A 16,372-nucleotide genomic window follows, 5' to 3' on the forward strand; every position below is an offset into this window, starting at 1 on the left:
AACACTGGTGCTGTGGTGCCTCCCGTGGGTGCTGCATGGGGTCACACTGGAGCTGTGGTGCCCCCCGTGGGTGCTGAATGGGGGGGACACTGGTGCTGTGGTGCCCCCCGTGGGTGCTGTATGGGGTCACACTGGTGCTGTGGTGCCCCCCGTGGGTGCTGTATGGGGTCACACTGGAGCTGTGGTGCCCCCCGTGGGTGCTGTATGGGGTCGCACTGGTGCTGTGGTGCCCCCCGTGCGCACTCACGTCCCCGGGGGTCTCGGGCAGGCTCCAGGGGCCGAGGGCCCGGGCGGGACCCCCCTGTTCTGTGTCCTGCGGGGCCCCGGGCTGCTCTGCTACGGCAGCGCCAGCGAGGCTGAGGCGGGGCAGGAGCCCACGCTGACCATCGCTGTCACCAAGGTACACAGGGGACACTCTGGGAACACGGGGGACACTTGGGGGGCTGGTGGGGTCTGGGGGGCACCGGGAGTGTGGGGGGTATGGGGTTGTGGGGGTTGGGGGGGATGGAGGGGACATGGAGGAGTGGGGGTTACAGGGAGAAAGGGGGAGTGGGGGGGCTCAGGGTGGTTTGAGGTTTATGGGGTCTCTGGGGTCTGCGGGGGCTGTGGGGTGTTGTGGTGTCTATGGGGGCTGTGGGGTCTATGGGGTCTGTAGGATCTCTGGGGCAATCTGGGTCTATGGGGAGCTCTGGGGTTTATGGGGGCTGTGGGATCTATGGGAGCTGTGGGGTCTGTGGGGTCTATGAGGGCTGTGGTGTCTCTGGGATGTTCTGGGGTCTGTGGGAGCTTTGGGGTTTATGGGGAGCTCGGAGGTCTCTGGGATGTTCTGTGGTGTCTCTGGGGCTCTCTGGATGTCTCTGGGTATCTCTGGGGCTCTCTGGGCTCTCTGGGTGTCTCTGGGGCTCTCTGGGAATGTCTGGGGGTCTCTGGGGATGTCTGGGGTGTCTCTGTGCTCTCTGAGGGTGTCTCTGGGCTCTCTGGGGGTGTCTCTGGGCTCTCTGGGGTCTCTCTGGAGCTCTCTGGGATGTTCTGGGGGTCTGTGGTGTCTCTGGGTGGGATCTCTGGGGGTGTCCCTGGTCTCCGTGCCCCCCAGCCCTGTGTGTGCCCCAGGACACGCGGGTGCGGGCGCTGCAGGCGGGGGGTCGGGGGCAGCCCCCCGGGGTGGCCGTCACCAACCGCCTGGGCGGGGAGGAGGTGACACACGGGCTGCTGGCCGAGAGCACGGCCGAGGCGCAGCGCTGGCTGCAGGCCTGGGGACAGCACCTGTGCGACCTGGGTGAGGCCCCCGGGACCCCCGGGACACCCCTGACATGTGGGACCCCACACATCCCTGTGGGACCCTACAAACCCCCGTGGGACCCCACATATCACTGTGGGACCCTCCCAGCCCTGTGGGACCCTACAAACCCCTGTGGGACCCCACACATACCCTGTGGAACCCTCCCAGCCCTGTGGGACCCCACACATCCCTGTGGGACCCTACAAACCCCTGTGGGACCCTCCACATACCCTGTGGGACCCTCCCAGCCCTGTGGGACCCCACACATCCCTGTGGGACCCTACACATCCCTGTGGGACCCTCCCAGCCCTGTGGGACCCCACAAACCCCTGTGGGACCCTCCCAGCCCTGTGGGACCCCACACATCCCTGTGGGACCCTAAGCATCCCAGTGGGACCCTCCCATTCCTGTGGGACCCTCTGCTTCCTTATGGGACCCTACACACCCCTGTGGGACCCCACACATCCCTGTGGGACCCTCCACATCCCTGTGGCACCCTAAATATCCCGGTGGCACCCTGCACATCCCTATAGGACCCTCCAAATTCCCTCTGGGACCCTCCCAGCTCTGTGGGACTCTACAAATCCCTGTGGGAATTCCCATCATCCCTGTGGGACCCTCTGTGTTTGTGGGACCCTGTCCCAGTGGGATCCCCGTTGTTACAAGACCCCAAACCTTGTGGGACCCCGTGATCCCTGTGGGACCCCCTGATCCCTGTGGGACCCCCACCCTGGCAGGACCCCAGACCATCACCCCAGGACTCCTAACCCCATGGGTCCCAGAGCAATGGGGATGAGGACAAGGCTCGGAACAGGACAGGGACAGGGACAGAGATGGGCACGGGATGGGGACAGTGACATGGGTGGCAACAACAATGGGGTGGGACACAGATGAGAGGGACAAGAACAGGACCCCCTTGGGGACCCCCACTCCAAACCATCCTTGTGGGAGCTCCATCACCCCAGGACCCCCAACCCAGTGGGACACCAGTCCTGAGAGCACCCCTATTCCTGTGAGACCCCATCCCAGACTGACTCTATACAGTGGGACCCCCATCCAACAGGACCCCAACATCCAATGGGACCCCCATTTCCCTGCAGACCCCATCCCAGGCTGACCCCATCCAATAGGACCCCCATCCAATGGGACCCCCAGCCCCCTGCAATCCCCAATTCCACAAGACCCCCATCCCAGGCTGTCCCCATTTCTCTGTAGACCCCATCCTAGGCAGACTCCATCCAATGGAACCCCTGTCCAGTGGGACCTCTACCATCCAATGGGACCCCCATCGCCCTGCAGGCCCCATCCCTATCCCCTGCAGACCCCACTCCCCTGCAATCTCCCTCCCCTGCAGCCCCCATCCCAGGCAGACCCCATCCAATGGGACCCCCATCTCAGGCAGGCCCCATCCCCCTGCAATTCCCAGCACCCTGCAGACCTCATCTAATGGGACCCACATTCCCCTGCAGACCCCATTCAACAGGACCCCCATCCCTCTGCAGACCCCACCCCTTCAATCCCCATCCCTCTGCAGACCCCATCCCCTGCAGACCCCATCCCTTGCAGACCCCATCCCCTGCAGACCCCATCCCCTGCAGACCCCATCCCCTGCAATCCCCATCACCCTGCAGACCCCATCCTATGGGACCCCCATTCTAGGCAGTCCCCATTCCAGTGGGACCCCATCTCCCTGCAGACCCCATCCCAGTGGGACCCTATCCCATGCAGACCCAATCCAATGGGACCCCAATCCCCCTGCAGACCCCATCCCCTGCAATTCCCATCCCCCTGCAGATCCCATCCAACAAGACCCCCATGCCCTGCAGACCCCATCCCAGTCTGACCCCATCCAATGGGACCTGCAGACCCCATCCCCATCCCCATCCCCATCCCTTTCAATCCCCCCCCCCCTGCAGCCCCCATCCTGAACCTCCTGGCTCCCGGGGGTCTCTGTCCCCCTGCCCATTGTCCCGTTGTCCCCGCTGTCCCCAGCCCAGTGGAAGCAGTGCTGTGAGGAGCTGATGCGGATCGAGGAGCCCCCCCCGCGCCGCCCCCCGGCCCCGCTGCCCCCCCAGGGCTCCCTGTACCACCAGACGGGTGAGTGGGGCCCGTCGGGGCGGGGGGCTCTGCTCTGTCTCCCCTCTCTGCTCTCTGCTCGCTCCCTAACGCTGCTCTTCTCGCTGTCCCCCCTTTTCTGTCCCCCTCTCATTTCTGTCCCCCCTTTCTGCCGCTGTCCCCCCTCCCTGGGGCGCCCCCAGCCCCGCCGGGCCCCCCCGGGCCCCCCCCGGCCGAGGGGCTGCTGCTGCAGGAGAATGTGTCAGCCGAGATCCGGGCTCTGCTCAGCTCCTACTACAGCGACAGGTGACGGGGGGGACACGGGGGGACCCCCGACAGCCCCCCGCAATGCCGCAGAGAGGGGACAGAGGGAAACGGGATAGGGAAATGGGATAGAGGGAAATGGGATAGAGGGAAACGGGATAGAGTGAAATGGGATAGAGGGAAATGGGATAGGGAAATGGGATAGAGGGAAATGGGATATAGGGATGGGATATAGGGAAATGGCATAGAGGGATGGGATATGGGGAAATGGGACAGAGGGAAACAGGATAGAGGGATGGGATAGAGGGATGGGACAGAAGGAAATGGGATAGAGGGAAATGGGATAGAGGGAAATGGGATGGAGGGAAATGGGACAGAGGGAAATGGGATATAGAGAAATGGGATAGAGGGAAATGGGATAGAGGGAAATGGGATATAGGGATGGGATAGAGGGAAATGGGATAGAGGGAAATGGGATAGAGGGAAATGGGATAGAGGGATGGGATATAGGGAAATGGCATAGAGGGATGGGATATGGGGAAATGGGATAGAGGGAAATGGGATGGAGGGAAATGGGATATAGGGGTGGGATATAGGGATGGGATATAGGGATGGGGTAGAGAAATGGGATATAGAGAAATGGGACATAGGGAAATGGGATATAAGGATGGGACTGAGAAATGGGATATAGGGAAATGGAATAGAGGAATGGGATATAGGGAAATGGGACATAGGGACAGGATGTAGGAATGGGATAGAGAAATGGGATACAGGGAAATGGGATATTGGGATGGGGTAGAGAAATGGGATATAGAGAAATGGGATAGAGGAATGGGATATAGGGAAATGGGATATAAGGAAATGGGACATAGGGAAATGGGATATAAGGATGGGATAGAGAAATGGGATACAGGGAAATGGGATATAGGGATGGGACATAGGGAAATGGGACATAGGGACAGGATGTAGGAATGGGATAGAGGGTGGTGTTTATTAACACTGCCATGATGAAGGGGACACTGCAATGAGGGGACCCCCGACAGCCCCCCCACGCTGCCACAGCCCCCCCAGCACAGCCCTGGGGACAGGGGGTGGCAAAAAGGGACCCCCAACCCACCCCCCCCTCCACGGGGGAGTATGGGGATATTTGGGGGGAGGGTCATTCAGTGTGTGTGGGGTCTGGGGCTGCCCGTGACCCCCCCTTTTCCCCGTCCCCCCAGCTATTGACCCCTCGGACGACATCGCTGCCGTCACCGAGATCCTGGCGGGGCACGGGGGGGCTCCCCGCGCTCCGGGCCCCCCCCCGTGGCTCTCGCTGTTCGAGGGGCCCCCCCTGCGCAGCCCCAGCCCCCCCCGCCGGGGCCGCCCCCGAACCCTGTCCTTGGACGCCCGGCTCAGCACCCTCAAGGGCCGGGGGGGCCCCCCAAAACCGCCCCACTCCAGCTCCTCCAGCAGCGGCAGCAGCAGCCCGGGGCCCCCCCAGCGCGACCCCCCCAGAGCCCTCCAGTCCCGGGTGTGACCCCCACCCAAGCACTTTTGGGGGGATAACAGAGGGATGGACCCCCCCTCAAGGGGGTTTGGGGTGTGTTGGGGGCTCCCTGCTTCTGTTTTTGGGGAGAAACTGGAATTTCTGCCCTCCCCATGCTGGGGGGGCTCAGGGCTAAACTCCAAAAAGGGGGGGGGGTAGTTTCCTTCCTCCCCCCCCCACACAAAGGTGGGTGCTGGGGACCCCCCCCCACCGCAGGGTGGGTGCTCAGGGTCTAACCCGGGGTGGGGGGGACACAGAGCCCCCCCCAGCTCTGCTTTCCTCACCTCTAACCCGGGGTGTGGGGGGGACACAGCCCCCCCTTGGCAGGGCCCCCCACAATTAATAATATTCACTAATAATTTGCATTAAAATTTATTTAACAGCTGCTGTGTGTGATTTTGGGTGGGGAGGGGGCGTGGGGGTCCCTGTGCCCATGTGGGGGGGGGGGTTTGGGGGTGCTGCCCCCTCCCCAAGCTGCTCTTTTGGGGTGCAGTGGGGGGTGGAGGCTGTGCTGGCGGGTGAGGGGGACAGGATGTGCTGTGGTGCCATAGGGGGGACCCCCCCCTCCCCAAAAGGAGGTGCTGAGCCCCCCTCAGTTACACAGCGTGGGGGGAGAGGTCCTCATCCTCGTTGGGGGGGTTGGAGCCCCCCAAAAGCGGTGGGTGGGGGGCGTCCCGGGCCAGCAGCAGCGCGAAGCCTGCGGGGAGAGTGGCGGTGAGATAGATTTGGGGGGTTTTGGGTAAATTTGGGGGGTTCCGGGGGGGTTTTGGGGTACCTGGCGTGGCTTTGTGCAGGACGAGGCTCTCGCCGGGCTCCTCCCCCTGCGCAAAGTGGGAGGGGCTGAGGGGGGCTCTGCACCCCCCCAGAGACCCCCCTGCCCCCCACCCCATTCCCTCTCCAGCCCCCAGAACATCCCCATCGCCCCCAGCCCCACAGAACCCCAAACCCCCATCACCTCCATCCCCACAATACCCCTAGTCCCCCATCTCAGTCCCCCACATCACCCCCAGACCCACGGAACCCCAGCCCCACAGAACCCCAACCCCACATCTCGGCCCCCCCACATTTCCCCAACCCCACTTTTCCCCCAGCCCCACACATTGCCCTCAGCCCCCCCATCTCAGTCCCCCACATCACCCCCAGCCCCACCGAACCTCAGCCCCCCCATCTCAGCCCCACACATTGCCTCCAGCCCCACAGAACCTCAGCCCCTCCATCTCAGCTCCACACATTGCCCCCAGCCCCCCCCCATCTCAGCCCCCCCATCACCCCCAGCTCCCCATCTCGGCCCCCCCACTTTTCCCAGCCTCCCCATCACCCCCAAACCCCCATCTCAGCTCCCCAAATTTCCCCAGCCCCCAATCGCCCCCAGCCTCCCTATTACCCTCAGCCCCCCATCTCGGCCCCCCGCATCGCTGCCAGTCCCCAATTTGAGCCCCCCACATTTCCTCCAGCCCCCCATCAATCTCAACCCCTCATCACCCCCACCAGCCCCAAAGAACCCCAGCCCCATCTCGGCCCCCCACATCACCCCCAGCCCCCCATCACCCCCAGGCCCCCACATTTCCCCAGCACCCCATTGCCCGCAGACCCCATCTCAGCCCCCCACATTTTCCCCAGCCCCCCAAAAACTCAAATCCCCATCATTCCCAGCCCCACAGAACCAAGACCCCCATCTCAGCCCCCCACATCTCCCCCAGCCCCCATCTGAGCCCCCCATCTCCCCCAGCCTCTCCCCGTACCTGTCCCGGGGGGGGTCCCGGCTCCCAGGGGGCTTCCCAGCGCCTCCCCCACTCGTGCCCCCCGATTCCATTGCGCCCCAAATCCTGCGGGTCCTGCAGCGGGAGGGGGAGCCCGGCCGGGGGTTCTGGGGGTTTTGGGGACCCCTCCCGCGGGCTGGGGACCCCCTCGAGCAGCGGCCCCAGGGATTCCCATGCTGGGGGGCTGGGCAGGGGGGGGCTGTCCGGGGGGGGGCCCTGCACATCCCGGGGGGGGCTGGGGGGACACCCCAAACCCGGAGCGCTGCAAGGAGGGAGGGGCTGCACCCCACAAGCGCTTTCAGGAGACCCCTGCCCAGGGGGGACCCCCGAGAGGGGGGGGCTGGGAGGGGACCCAGACATGGCCTGGGGGGACCCTGAGCTGGTGGTGACAAAATCGGGGGTCCCCAGGGTGTCGGAGGGAGGGGTCCCCGTCCCCATGGGGCTGGAGGGGGTCCCGGTGGTGGCATTTTGGGGGGTGGCCGTCACCACAGGGCTGGGGGGTCTCCCTGGGGGGGCAGAGGGAGGGGTCCCTGTGCCCAGGGGGGTGTGGAGAGTCCCGGTGGTGGCACTTTGGGGGGTCCCTGTCCCCATCGGACTGGTGGCATGGGGGGACCCTGCTCGGGCTGGGCTGGGGGGCGTCCCTAGGGTGCCACATTGGGGGGTCCCTGTTCCCATAGGACTGGTGGCATGGGGGGATCCTGTCCCCACAGGGCTGACGGGGGTGGCACTGGTGGCACATTGAGGGGTCCCTGTCCCCACAGGGCTGACGGGGGTGGCACTGGTGGCACATTGGGGGGTCCCTGTCCCCACAGGGCTGACGGGGGTCCCCAGGGTGACACATTGAGGGGTCCCTGTCCCCATAGGACTGGTGGCAAGGGGGGACCCTGCTCGGGCTGGGCTGGGGGGCGTCCCCAGGGTGCCCCTGCCCCTGGGGCTGCCGGGGGTCCCGCCGGTGGCACCCTGGGCTGTCGCTGTCCCCATGGGGCTGCCGGGGGTCCCGCCGGTGGCACCCTGGGCTGTCGCTGTCCCCGCGGGGCTGCCGGGGGTCCCGCCGGTGGCACCCTGGGCTGTCGCTGTCCCCATGGGGCTGCCGGGGGTCCCGCCGGTGGCACTCTGGGCTGCCGCTGTCCCCGCGGGGCTGGCGGGGGGCAGAGGCGGCGGCGGCCGGCGGGGGCTGGCGGGCGGTGCCCCACGGCCAGGGGGGCTCTGGGGGGTCTCCGGCCGGCGGAAGATGAAGGCGGATTCCGTCAGGCTGCGCTGGTACCGCAGGAACGGCCGGCGAGCACCTGGCGGGGGCGAGGGCTCAGCGGGGACCCCCGGAGCCCCCCGCGCCCCCCGTGCCCCCCGCGGCACCTACCGGGGGCGCTGCCGGCCAGCGGGGACGGCGATGTGGATGTGGACCCCGAGCGCTCCCGCTGGCGGAAGAATTCCCGGGGGTTCTGGGTGCGCTGGGACACCAGGATGGCGGCTTCCTGCGGGACCGGGGCTCAGCGGGGCGGCCACGGGGCACCGTGGGGCACCACGGCACTGCCAGAGCCCCCGTGACCCCCGGGGATGGGAGGGACCCCGTCCCGGCACTCACGGCCGCCGTCCCGCTGAGCCCGGTGCGACCCCCGCGCTCCCGCTCGGCCGCCTCCTGCTCCCGCTGCTGCTGCTCCTGCGGGAGCGATGGGGACGCTGAGGGATCCCTCGGGATGGATCCCTGGGTAGAGCCCTCATACCTCCCCAGCATCCCCGTGCAAAAAAATCTCCTGAATCCCTAGGGATGGACCCGCCCGATCCCAAGGGATGGACATCTCGGATTCCTCGCGATGAACCCCTTCAGATCCCCCAGGACGGATCCCCCAGGATACCCTGGGATTAACCCCTTCAGATCCTCCAGGACGAGCCTCCCAGATCCCCCAGGATGGACCCCCAGATTCCCTGGGATGAATCCCTTCAGGTCCCCCGGGATGGACCCCCGGGATGAACCCCTTCAGATCCTCAGGATGGAGCCCCCAGATCCTCCATGATGGACCCCCAGGTTCCCCTGGGATCAACTCCTTCAGATCCCTCAGGATGGAGCCCCCAGATCCTCCACGATGGACCCCCAGGTTCCCCTGGGATCAACTCCTTCACATCCCTCAGGATGGACCCCCCGGATCCCCCAGGATAGACCCCCCCAGATCCCCTGGCATGAACCCCTTCAGATCCTCCAGGATGACACCCCAGATCCCCCAGGATAGACCCCCCCAGATCCCCTGGGATGAACCCCTTCAGATCCTCCAGGATGACACCCCAGATCCTGCCAGGATGAACCCCCTGGATCCCCTTGGATGAACCCCTTCAGATACCCCAGGATGAACCCCCCGGATCCCCCAGGATGGACCCCCCAGGTCTTCCAGGATGGACCCCCAGGATCCCCTGGGATCAACCCCCTCAGATCCCACAGGATGGGCACTCGGATCCCCCAGGATGAACCCCCCGGTTTCCCCAGGATGGAGCCCCCAGACCCTTTGGATGAACCCCGTCAGATCCCCCGGGATGGATCCCGGATTCCCTGGGATGAACCCTGGACACACCCCGGGATGAACCCTTCCAGCTCCCCCGGGACAGACGCCCAGAACTCCCCGAACCCCCCGGGATGGACGCCCTGAAACCCCCCGGGATGAAGCCCAGACTGCCCGGGATGAACGCCCTGGATCCTGCTGGGATGGAGCCCCCGGACAGACCCCCCCGATCCCCCTGAGACCCCGAGCCCCCCATTCCCGGCCCCTTCCCCCTCACCCATCGCTCCTGCTCCTTCCTGCGCTCCTCCGCGTCCAGCCGCGCCTGCTCCTGCCTGCGGGGCAGCACCGGGGCGTCACCGAGGGGACACGGGGGGGACACGGAGGGGACACGGTGGGGTTACAGGGCGGGACAGGGGGTGGGACACGGAGGGGACACGGGAGTGGGACACGGGAGTGGGACATCGGGTGAGACATGGAAGGGAACACGGGGGTGGGATACGAGTGGGACACAGGGGGCGCACGGGGGTGGGACACGGGACAGGATGGGACAGGATGGGAAACATCAGTGGGATATGGGGATGGGGACACGGGGTGGGACACAGGGGTGGGACACGGGACAGGATGGGACACAGATGGGAAACACCAGTGGGATGTGGGGACGGGGACACGGAAATGGGACATGGGAGAGGATGGGAAACACCAGTGGGATGTAGGGATGGGGGACACGGGGATGGGACACTAGACATGAATGGGACACAGATAGGAAATGCCAGTGGGATACAGGGATGGGAACACGAGGGTGGGACATGGGACACAGATGGGAAACACCAGTGGGATATGGGGATGGGAACACGGGGATGGGACAGGGATGGAAACACGGGAGTGGGACAGGATGGGGCACAGATGGGACACACCAGTGGGATACGGGGACAGGGACACGGGGGTGGGACAGGGATGGAAACACAGGGGTGGGACATAGGACACAGATGGGAAACCACCAGCGGGATGTGGGAATGGGACATGGGACATAGATGGGAAACACCAGCGGGATATGGGGATGGGGACATGAGGATGGGACATGGGGCAGGCTGGGAAACACCAGTGGAATGTGGGAATGGGACGTGGGACAGGATGGGACACGGATGGGAAACATCAGTGGGATATGTGGTTGGGCACACGGGGATGGGACAGGGATGGGGACACGGGGGTGGGACATGGGACACAGATGGGAAACACCAGCAAGGCATGGGGATGGGGAGATGGGAATGGGACGTGGGACACAGATGGGAAACACCAGCGGGATGTGGGAATGGGACATGTGACAGGATGGGACAGGGATGGGAAACACCAGTGGGATGTGGGGACAGGGACAGAGGAATGGGACAGGTATGGGGACATGGGGCTGGGACAGGGATGGGGACACGGGGGTGGGACATGGGACAGGGATGGGACACAGGGCTGGGACAGGGACGGGGACGCGGGGCTGGGACATGGAACAGGAATGGGGACACGGGGCTGGGACAGGGACGAGGACACGAGGCTGGGACAGGGACGGGGACACGGGGCTGGGACAGGGACGGGGACACAGGGCTGGGACAGGGACGGGGACGCGGGGCTGGGACATGGAACAGGAATGGGGACACAGGGCTGGGACAGGGACGGGGACACGAGGCTGGGACAGGGATGGGGACGCGGGGCTGGGACAGGGATGGGGACACGGGGCTGGGACAGGGACGGGGACATGGGGCTGGGACAGGGACGGGGGCACGGAGGTGGGCTATGGGACAGGGACGGGGACACAGGGCTGGGACAGGGACACGGGGATGGGACATGGGACAGGGACGGGGACGCGGGGCTGGGGCAGGGACGGGGACGCGGGGCTGGGACAGGGACGAGGACACGAGGCTGGGACAGGGATGGCGGCCAGCGCTGCCCCTCACCGCCGCTCCTCGATGAGCCGCTCCCGCTCCTGCAGCCGCCGCTCCCGCTCCGCCGCCTGCAGCCGCTCCTCCTCCATGCGCTCCCGCTCCCAGCGCCGCCGCTGCTCCCGCTCCCGCTGCTTCTCCTGCTCCTTCCGCTGCTGCTCCTCGCGCTGCGCACGCACCGGGATCAGCGCCGGGAACAGGCACCGGCGGCTGCACCGGGAACTCACCCGCCCCGGTACCAGGAGCGGCGCTGCAATCCCGCTGCCACCGGGACCGGCACCGGGACCGGGACCTCGCCACACTTCATACCGGGGCTCTCCCAGCTTCGGCACCGGCACCGGGACTGAAACCGGGACCCCACCGACCACTGCACCAGAAGCCCCGGGGGCTCAGCACTGGGCCTGAGACGCCCACCCCATGGGCAGTGGGACCCCTCAGCACCAGCACCGGGACCCCACAGACCCCTGGGCTAGGATCGGGACCCCGCTGCACCCCACACGGGCACCGGGACCCCCACAGACACCGGGACCCCAGGCTCTGTAGCCGTGCCCCATCCCCAGGATACCGGGGGACCCCCCAGCCCTCCCCCAGCCCCCAGCGCTCACCTCAGCCTGCTCCCAGAAGGAATCGCGCTGGGTGCGCTGCAGCTCCAGCGCCGGGTTGGTCTTGCGGTAGTTGGTGCCCTGGGGAGCACAGGGGGGGGCAGCGTGGGACCCCCAGAACCCCCCAATACCCCCGGAGAGCCCCGGGAAGCCCCGCAGGGACATCGCCCCCCACTCACCACCAGCTCGGGGGGGTCCTGGGGGGTCCTCCTGGGCGGGCGAGGGGCGGGGGGCGCCAGCTGTGCCAGCACTCGGCGCAGCCCCTCCAGCGTCACCTCCTCGGGCCGCCGGGCGCTGATCACGGCCGTGGCCTCCTGCCGCCGGCACGGGACACGATGGGACAGTGCCACCCCTCCCACGGCCCTCCCTCCCCTGGGGAATCTCGGCACCATTCCCACGGACGTGTTAAATGCGGGACTGGATCCAGATGTGGGGCCGGATCCAGATGTGGGGCCGGATCCAGATCCCGGACCCAGAGAGAGCAGCGGAAGCGGTTCCGGGGGATGGGGGGGGGCGGGACGGGACCCCCCCCCGTGAGGCCGGGACCGGGAGGGGGGGGGCAGGGATCCCAACCACAACCCCGGCACGGCGGCCAAGACTGGGAGCACTGGGAAAGCGCGGCTGAGTCAGCAGCGCCAGGAATGCGCCCGGGCACAGGCAAAGGTCGGGCAGGCGGGATGGGGGGGCAGGATGGGGAACTTGGGGTGGCCCCGGCACCCGCCGAGGGCTCCGTGCCCCCCACTCACCCTGAAGAAGCTGCGGATGGCCGGCAGGTGCCCGGCGCACGCTGCCCGCTGCGATTCCGGCGCCTTTTCGCCCACCTGGCACCGCAGGGAGGGCTCAGCCCGGGGGGTCCCGGCCGGGGGTCCCCCCAAGCTGCCCCCCCACACTCACCCAGCTGATCAGGACGATCCTGGGGGTGCCCGAGCCGGGATCGGGGACGCGGCACAGCCCGTACATGATGCTGCCCACGGAGAATTTCCCAGCGAGCTCATCCGGCCCCCCGGCTGTAAGGAAGGGGGGTCAGAGGGGGTGCGGGGAAACTCGGGGAACCCCTCCCCCAATATTTCCCGGCAGCGTCGCTCGCGGTACCTCCGGAATCCAGGAGCTTGAGGTCGTGGTGCTTCTCATAGCCAAAAACGGCCCTGGGGGGAGAGAGGGCTCAGGGTGGGGGTCAGGGTGGGGGGGTCACAGCGGGTGTCACATAAAGTGGGGGGACCTGCCAGCCTTGGGCACCCCCCGCGCTCCCCCGTGCCACCAGCTTGGGATGAATTCATGGAAGTGCCGCCGGCAGCATCCGCCCCCGGGACAATGGGAATGTGGGAAGCGCCGGAGCGGCACAGCCCCCCCCAACAGCGACCCCCCCCCACACCCGGTGCGGCGGTGCCGGGACCCCCGCCCGGCCCGGGGAGCGCTCGGGGGGCCCCGTCCCGGCGGGACCGTCCCCCCCGTCCCGGGCATTCCCGGCGGCTCTGCCGCTCTTTGTTCCCGCGTGGCTCCGGTGCGGGGCTGGGCACGGCTCCGGCAGCGCGCGTGGAGCATGCAGGGCACGTCACGCGTGTCACGGCATGTCGCGACAGGCTGCGGCGCCACATGGCGGGACCGAGCCCGGCACGCGGCCGGGAGGAGCCGGCGCTGGAGCGGCTCCAGCGGCGCTCCGGGGGCAGAGGGCAATGCCCGCCCGGCCGCGGCCACGGGCTCGGGCGCTCCCGTGACGCCGGGGGGCTGCGAGCCCGGTGAGCCCCGGTGCCGCCGCTCCCCACCCCGGGATGGGGGTTTTGGGGGACACCGGCCCCGCGGCACCGGCACCGGGACCCCCAGCCCGGTACCGTCCCGGGACCCGCGCCCCCCGGTGCAGCCGGACAGACCCCCCCTTTCCGCACACCCCGGGGCGCTCCCCGCTCCCGCAGCCCCCCCGGGCCCGTCCTGCCCCAGCCCCGGGCGGCGGCGGCGCCGCTCCCAGCCCGGCGGCACCGGGAGGGAGCGGGCGGGACGGGGCGAGAGCGGGAGACCGGCTGGGGCTCCCGGTTCCCAGCGCGGCGGGCTCAGTCCCGGGACCCCCCCGCGGACCGGCACACCCCGGCCCAGAGCCCGGTGCCCCCCGGAGCCCCTTCCCGGTGCCGGTACCGGTACCGTTGCCTCTCAGCCCGCCCCCGACGGCCCGGCCCGTGCCGGTGCCCGTTCCTTCTCCTGTTCCCCGTCCTGTCTCCGGTGCCCGTCCCAATGCCCGTTCCCAGTCTCGGTCCCCTCTTCCGTTCCCGTTTCCATTCCCGGCTCCCTGTGCCGGCTCCTCATTCCCGGTACCCTGTTCCCGGTCCTCCCTTCCGTCCCCGTTCCCGGTCTCCATTCCCGGCTCCTGTTTCGTCTCCCGGTGTCCCGTTCTCACCAGTCGGTCCCAGCCCGGGGGTTCCCCACGTCCTCCCGCGCGGCCAGCAGCGCCAGCCGGTACCGCTCCAGCCCCGGGCCCGCCATCCCGATCCCGGGGCCGATCCCGATCCCGGGGCCGATCCCGGGGCCGCCGCCGCCGCCGCCCTGCGCCCGCCCCTCCCTCCCTCCCCCGCCACCCCCCCGGCGCTTTCCGCCGCCCACGGGCGGCACCGGGCGGGGCGGGGGCGGGAGCGGCCGGGAGGCACCGGCACGGCACGGGACGGGCGGCGCTGGGAGCGCTGGGAACGGGCCCGGGTCCCGCACTGGGACGGGGTCCGGTACCAGGATGAGGGTTCCGAACTGGGATGGGGATCTTGTACCGGGACAGGGGTCCGGTACCGGGATGAGGGTCCCGTAGCGGGATGTGGGTCCCATATCAGTATGGGGGTCCTGTTCTGGGATGAGGGTCCCATATCAGAATGGGGGTCCCTATACTGGGCCTGGGTCCTGTACTGGGATGAAACTCCCTGTACTGGGATGGGGTTCCCTGTATGGGGGTCCCTGTACTGGGATGAGGGTCCCGTATCAGTATGGGGGTCCCTATACCAGGATGAGGGTCCTTGTACTGGGATGGAGGTCCCTGTATGAGGGTTCTGTACCGGGATGGGTGTCCCTGTACTGGGATGAGGATCCTGTAGCAGGATGGGGGTCCTGTACCAGAGTGGGGGTCCCTGTACTGGGATGAGGGTCCCATACTGGGATGAGAGTCCCTGTACTGGGATGGGGTTCCCTGTATGGGGGTCCTGTACCAGAATGGAGGTCCCTGTACTGGGATGGGGGTCCTTTACTGGGATGGGGGTCCTTGTATGAGGGTCCCCATACCAGGATGAGGGTCCCTGCATGAGAGTCCCTGTACTGGGATGAGGGTCCTGTACAGGGATGAAGGTCCCATAGTGGGATGAGAGTCCCTGTACTGGGATGGGGTTCCCTGTATGGGGGTCCTGTGCCAGAATGGGGGTCCTTTACTGGGATGGGGGTCCTTTACTGGGATGGGGGTCCTGTATGAGGGTCCCTGTACTGGGATGAGGGTCCTTGTATGAGGGTCCCCATACCAGGATGAGGGTCCCTGCATGAGAGTCCCTGTCCTGGGATGAGGGTCCTGTACAGGGATGAAGGTCCCATAGTGGGATGAGGGTCCCCTATCAGTATGGGGGTCCCTATACCAGGATGAGGGTCCTTGTACTGGGGTAGAGGGTCCTGTACCGGGATGAGGGTCCCTGTATGAGGGCCCCTGTACCGGGATGAGGTTCCCATACCAGGATGGGGGTCCCATACTGGGGTGAGGGTGCCGTACTGGGATGAGGGTGCTGCACCGGGATGAGGGTGCTCTGCCAGATTCCCATTTCAGGACATGGACGCAGGTCCCAGGATCCCACTCTGGAATGCCAGTGGAGGTCCCAGGATCCCACAGCAGGACACAGATGTCACAGCAGGACGTGGGGCAGGTCCCAGGGGCCCAGGCTGGGCCGTGTGCCCGGCTCCAGCGCTGGAATGTGGCTGCAGTGCCAGGATCCCATCCCACCACCAGGGTCCCCAAACTGTCCCCCCTGTCCCCTCCCCCGGCCCTGGAGCCTCTCCCCCATTCCCTTTTTACTCCAGGAAATGGGATTTTGGGGCTGGGGGAGTCACCGGGTGCCCCTCGACCATGAAGGGGGTGGCGGGGGGGTCTTGGGGACATTCCCAGCCCAGAGTCTGGCCCGGCCCGTCCCCACAGGGCTCCTGTCCCAAAGCCTCTCCCCGTTCCCTTATTTGGGCACCGCGGCTGGAAAATCCCAAATCCCCGGGGAGGAGAAAAATGCTGGAAAATGGGATCATGGGCCCAGGGACACGCCCAGCCCAGTGCGGCGAGCCGTGTCACCCCCTGTCACCGGGGACCACTGGTGGCACTGGTGTGAGTGGTGTGAGTGGCATTACTGGTCTGAGTGGTGTCATTGGTGTCACTGGTGTTGCTGGTGTCACCAGTGTTACTTTCTACTGGTGTCACTCTTACTGGTGTCACTGGTTTTACTGGTTTTGCTGGTTTTACTGGTATCAAATCTGTCA

General features: G+C 66.9%; 2 protein-coding genes across 7 annotated transcripts in view; one reads left to right on the forward strand and one right to left on the reverse strand.

Annotated features, from left to right (window-relative positions):
• The window catches only part of RTKN (rhotekin), a 22,827-nt gene extending 17,319 nt beyond the window's left edge, over nt 1-5,508 (forward strand). For 4 of the 5 annotated variants that reach the window (XM_074540613.1, XM_074540617.1, XM_074540616.1 and 1 more), the window contains 4 exons: nt 269-400; nt 1,111-1,276; nt 3,272-3,376; nt 4,819-5,508. In XM_074540613.1, coding sequence (XP_074396714.1) covers nt 269-400; nt 1,111-1,276; nt 3,272-3,376; nt 4,819-5,117 — 702 coding nt within the window. In that variant the 3' untranslated portion in view covers nt 5,118-5,508. Of the gene's footprint in view, nt 1-268; nt 401-1,110; nt 1,277-3,271; nt 3,377-3,537; nt 3,641-4,818 lie in introns of all 5 variants that reach the window. The other variant, XM_074540614.1, reaches the window with a different exon arrangement.
• Nucleotides 5,147-14,450, reverse strand: LOC141729098 (uncharacterized). Of its 2 annotated transcripts, XM_074540612.1 has the most exons (14): nt 14,289-14,450; nt 12,995-13,047; nt 12,797-12,909; nt 12,649-12,723; nt 12,082-12,216; nt 11,906-11,983; nt 11,316-11,467; nt 9,653-9,707; nt 8,469-8,543; nt 8,244-8,358; nt 7,969-8,172; nt 6,869-7,815; nt 5,902-5,947; nt 5,147-5,823 (listed from the first exon to the last, which is right to left on the reverse strand). In XM_074540612.1, the coding sequence occupies exons 1-14, from the start codon at nt 14,372-14,374 to the stop codon at nt 5,723-5,725; spliced, it is 2,235 nt and encodes a 744-aa protein (XP_074396713.1). In that variant the 5' UTR covers nt 14,375-14,450; the 3' UTR covers nt 5,147-5,722. The 2 variants fall into 2 exon arrangements, with proteins under 2 accessions (XP_074396713.1, XP_074396711.1); XM_074540610.1 differs by having other exon boundaries at nt 6,869-8,172.
• Between the last annotated feature and the right edge of the window lie 1,922 nt (nt 14,451-16,372).

Source organism: Zonotrichia albicollis, chromosome 5 (genome assembly GCF_047830755.1).
Source record: "Zonotrichia albicollis isolate bZonAlb1 chromosome 5, bZonAlb1.hap1, whole genome shotgun sequence".
NCBI lineage: Eukaryota > Metazoa > Chordata > Aves > Passeriformes > Passerellidae > Zonotrichia > Zonotrichia albicollis.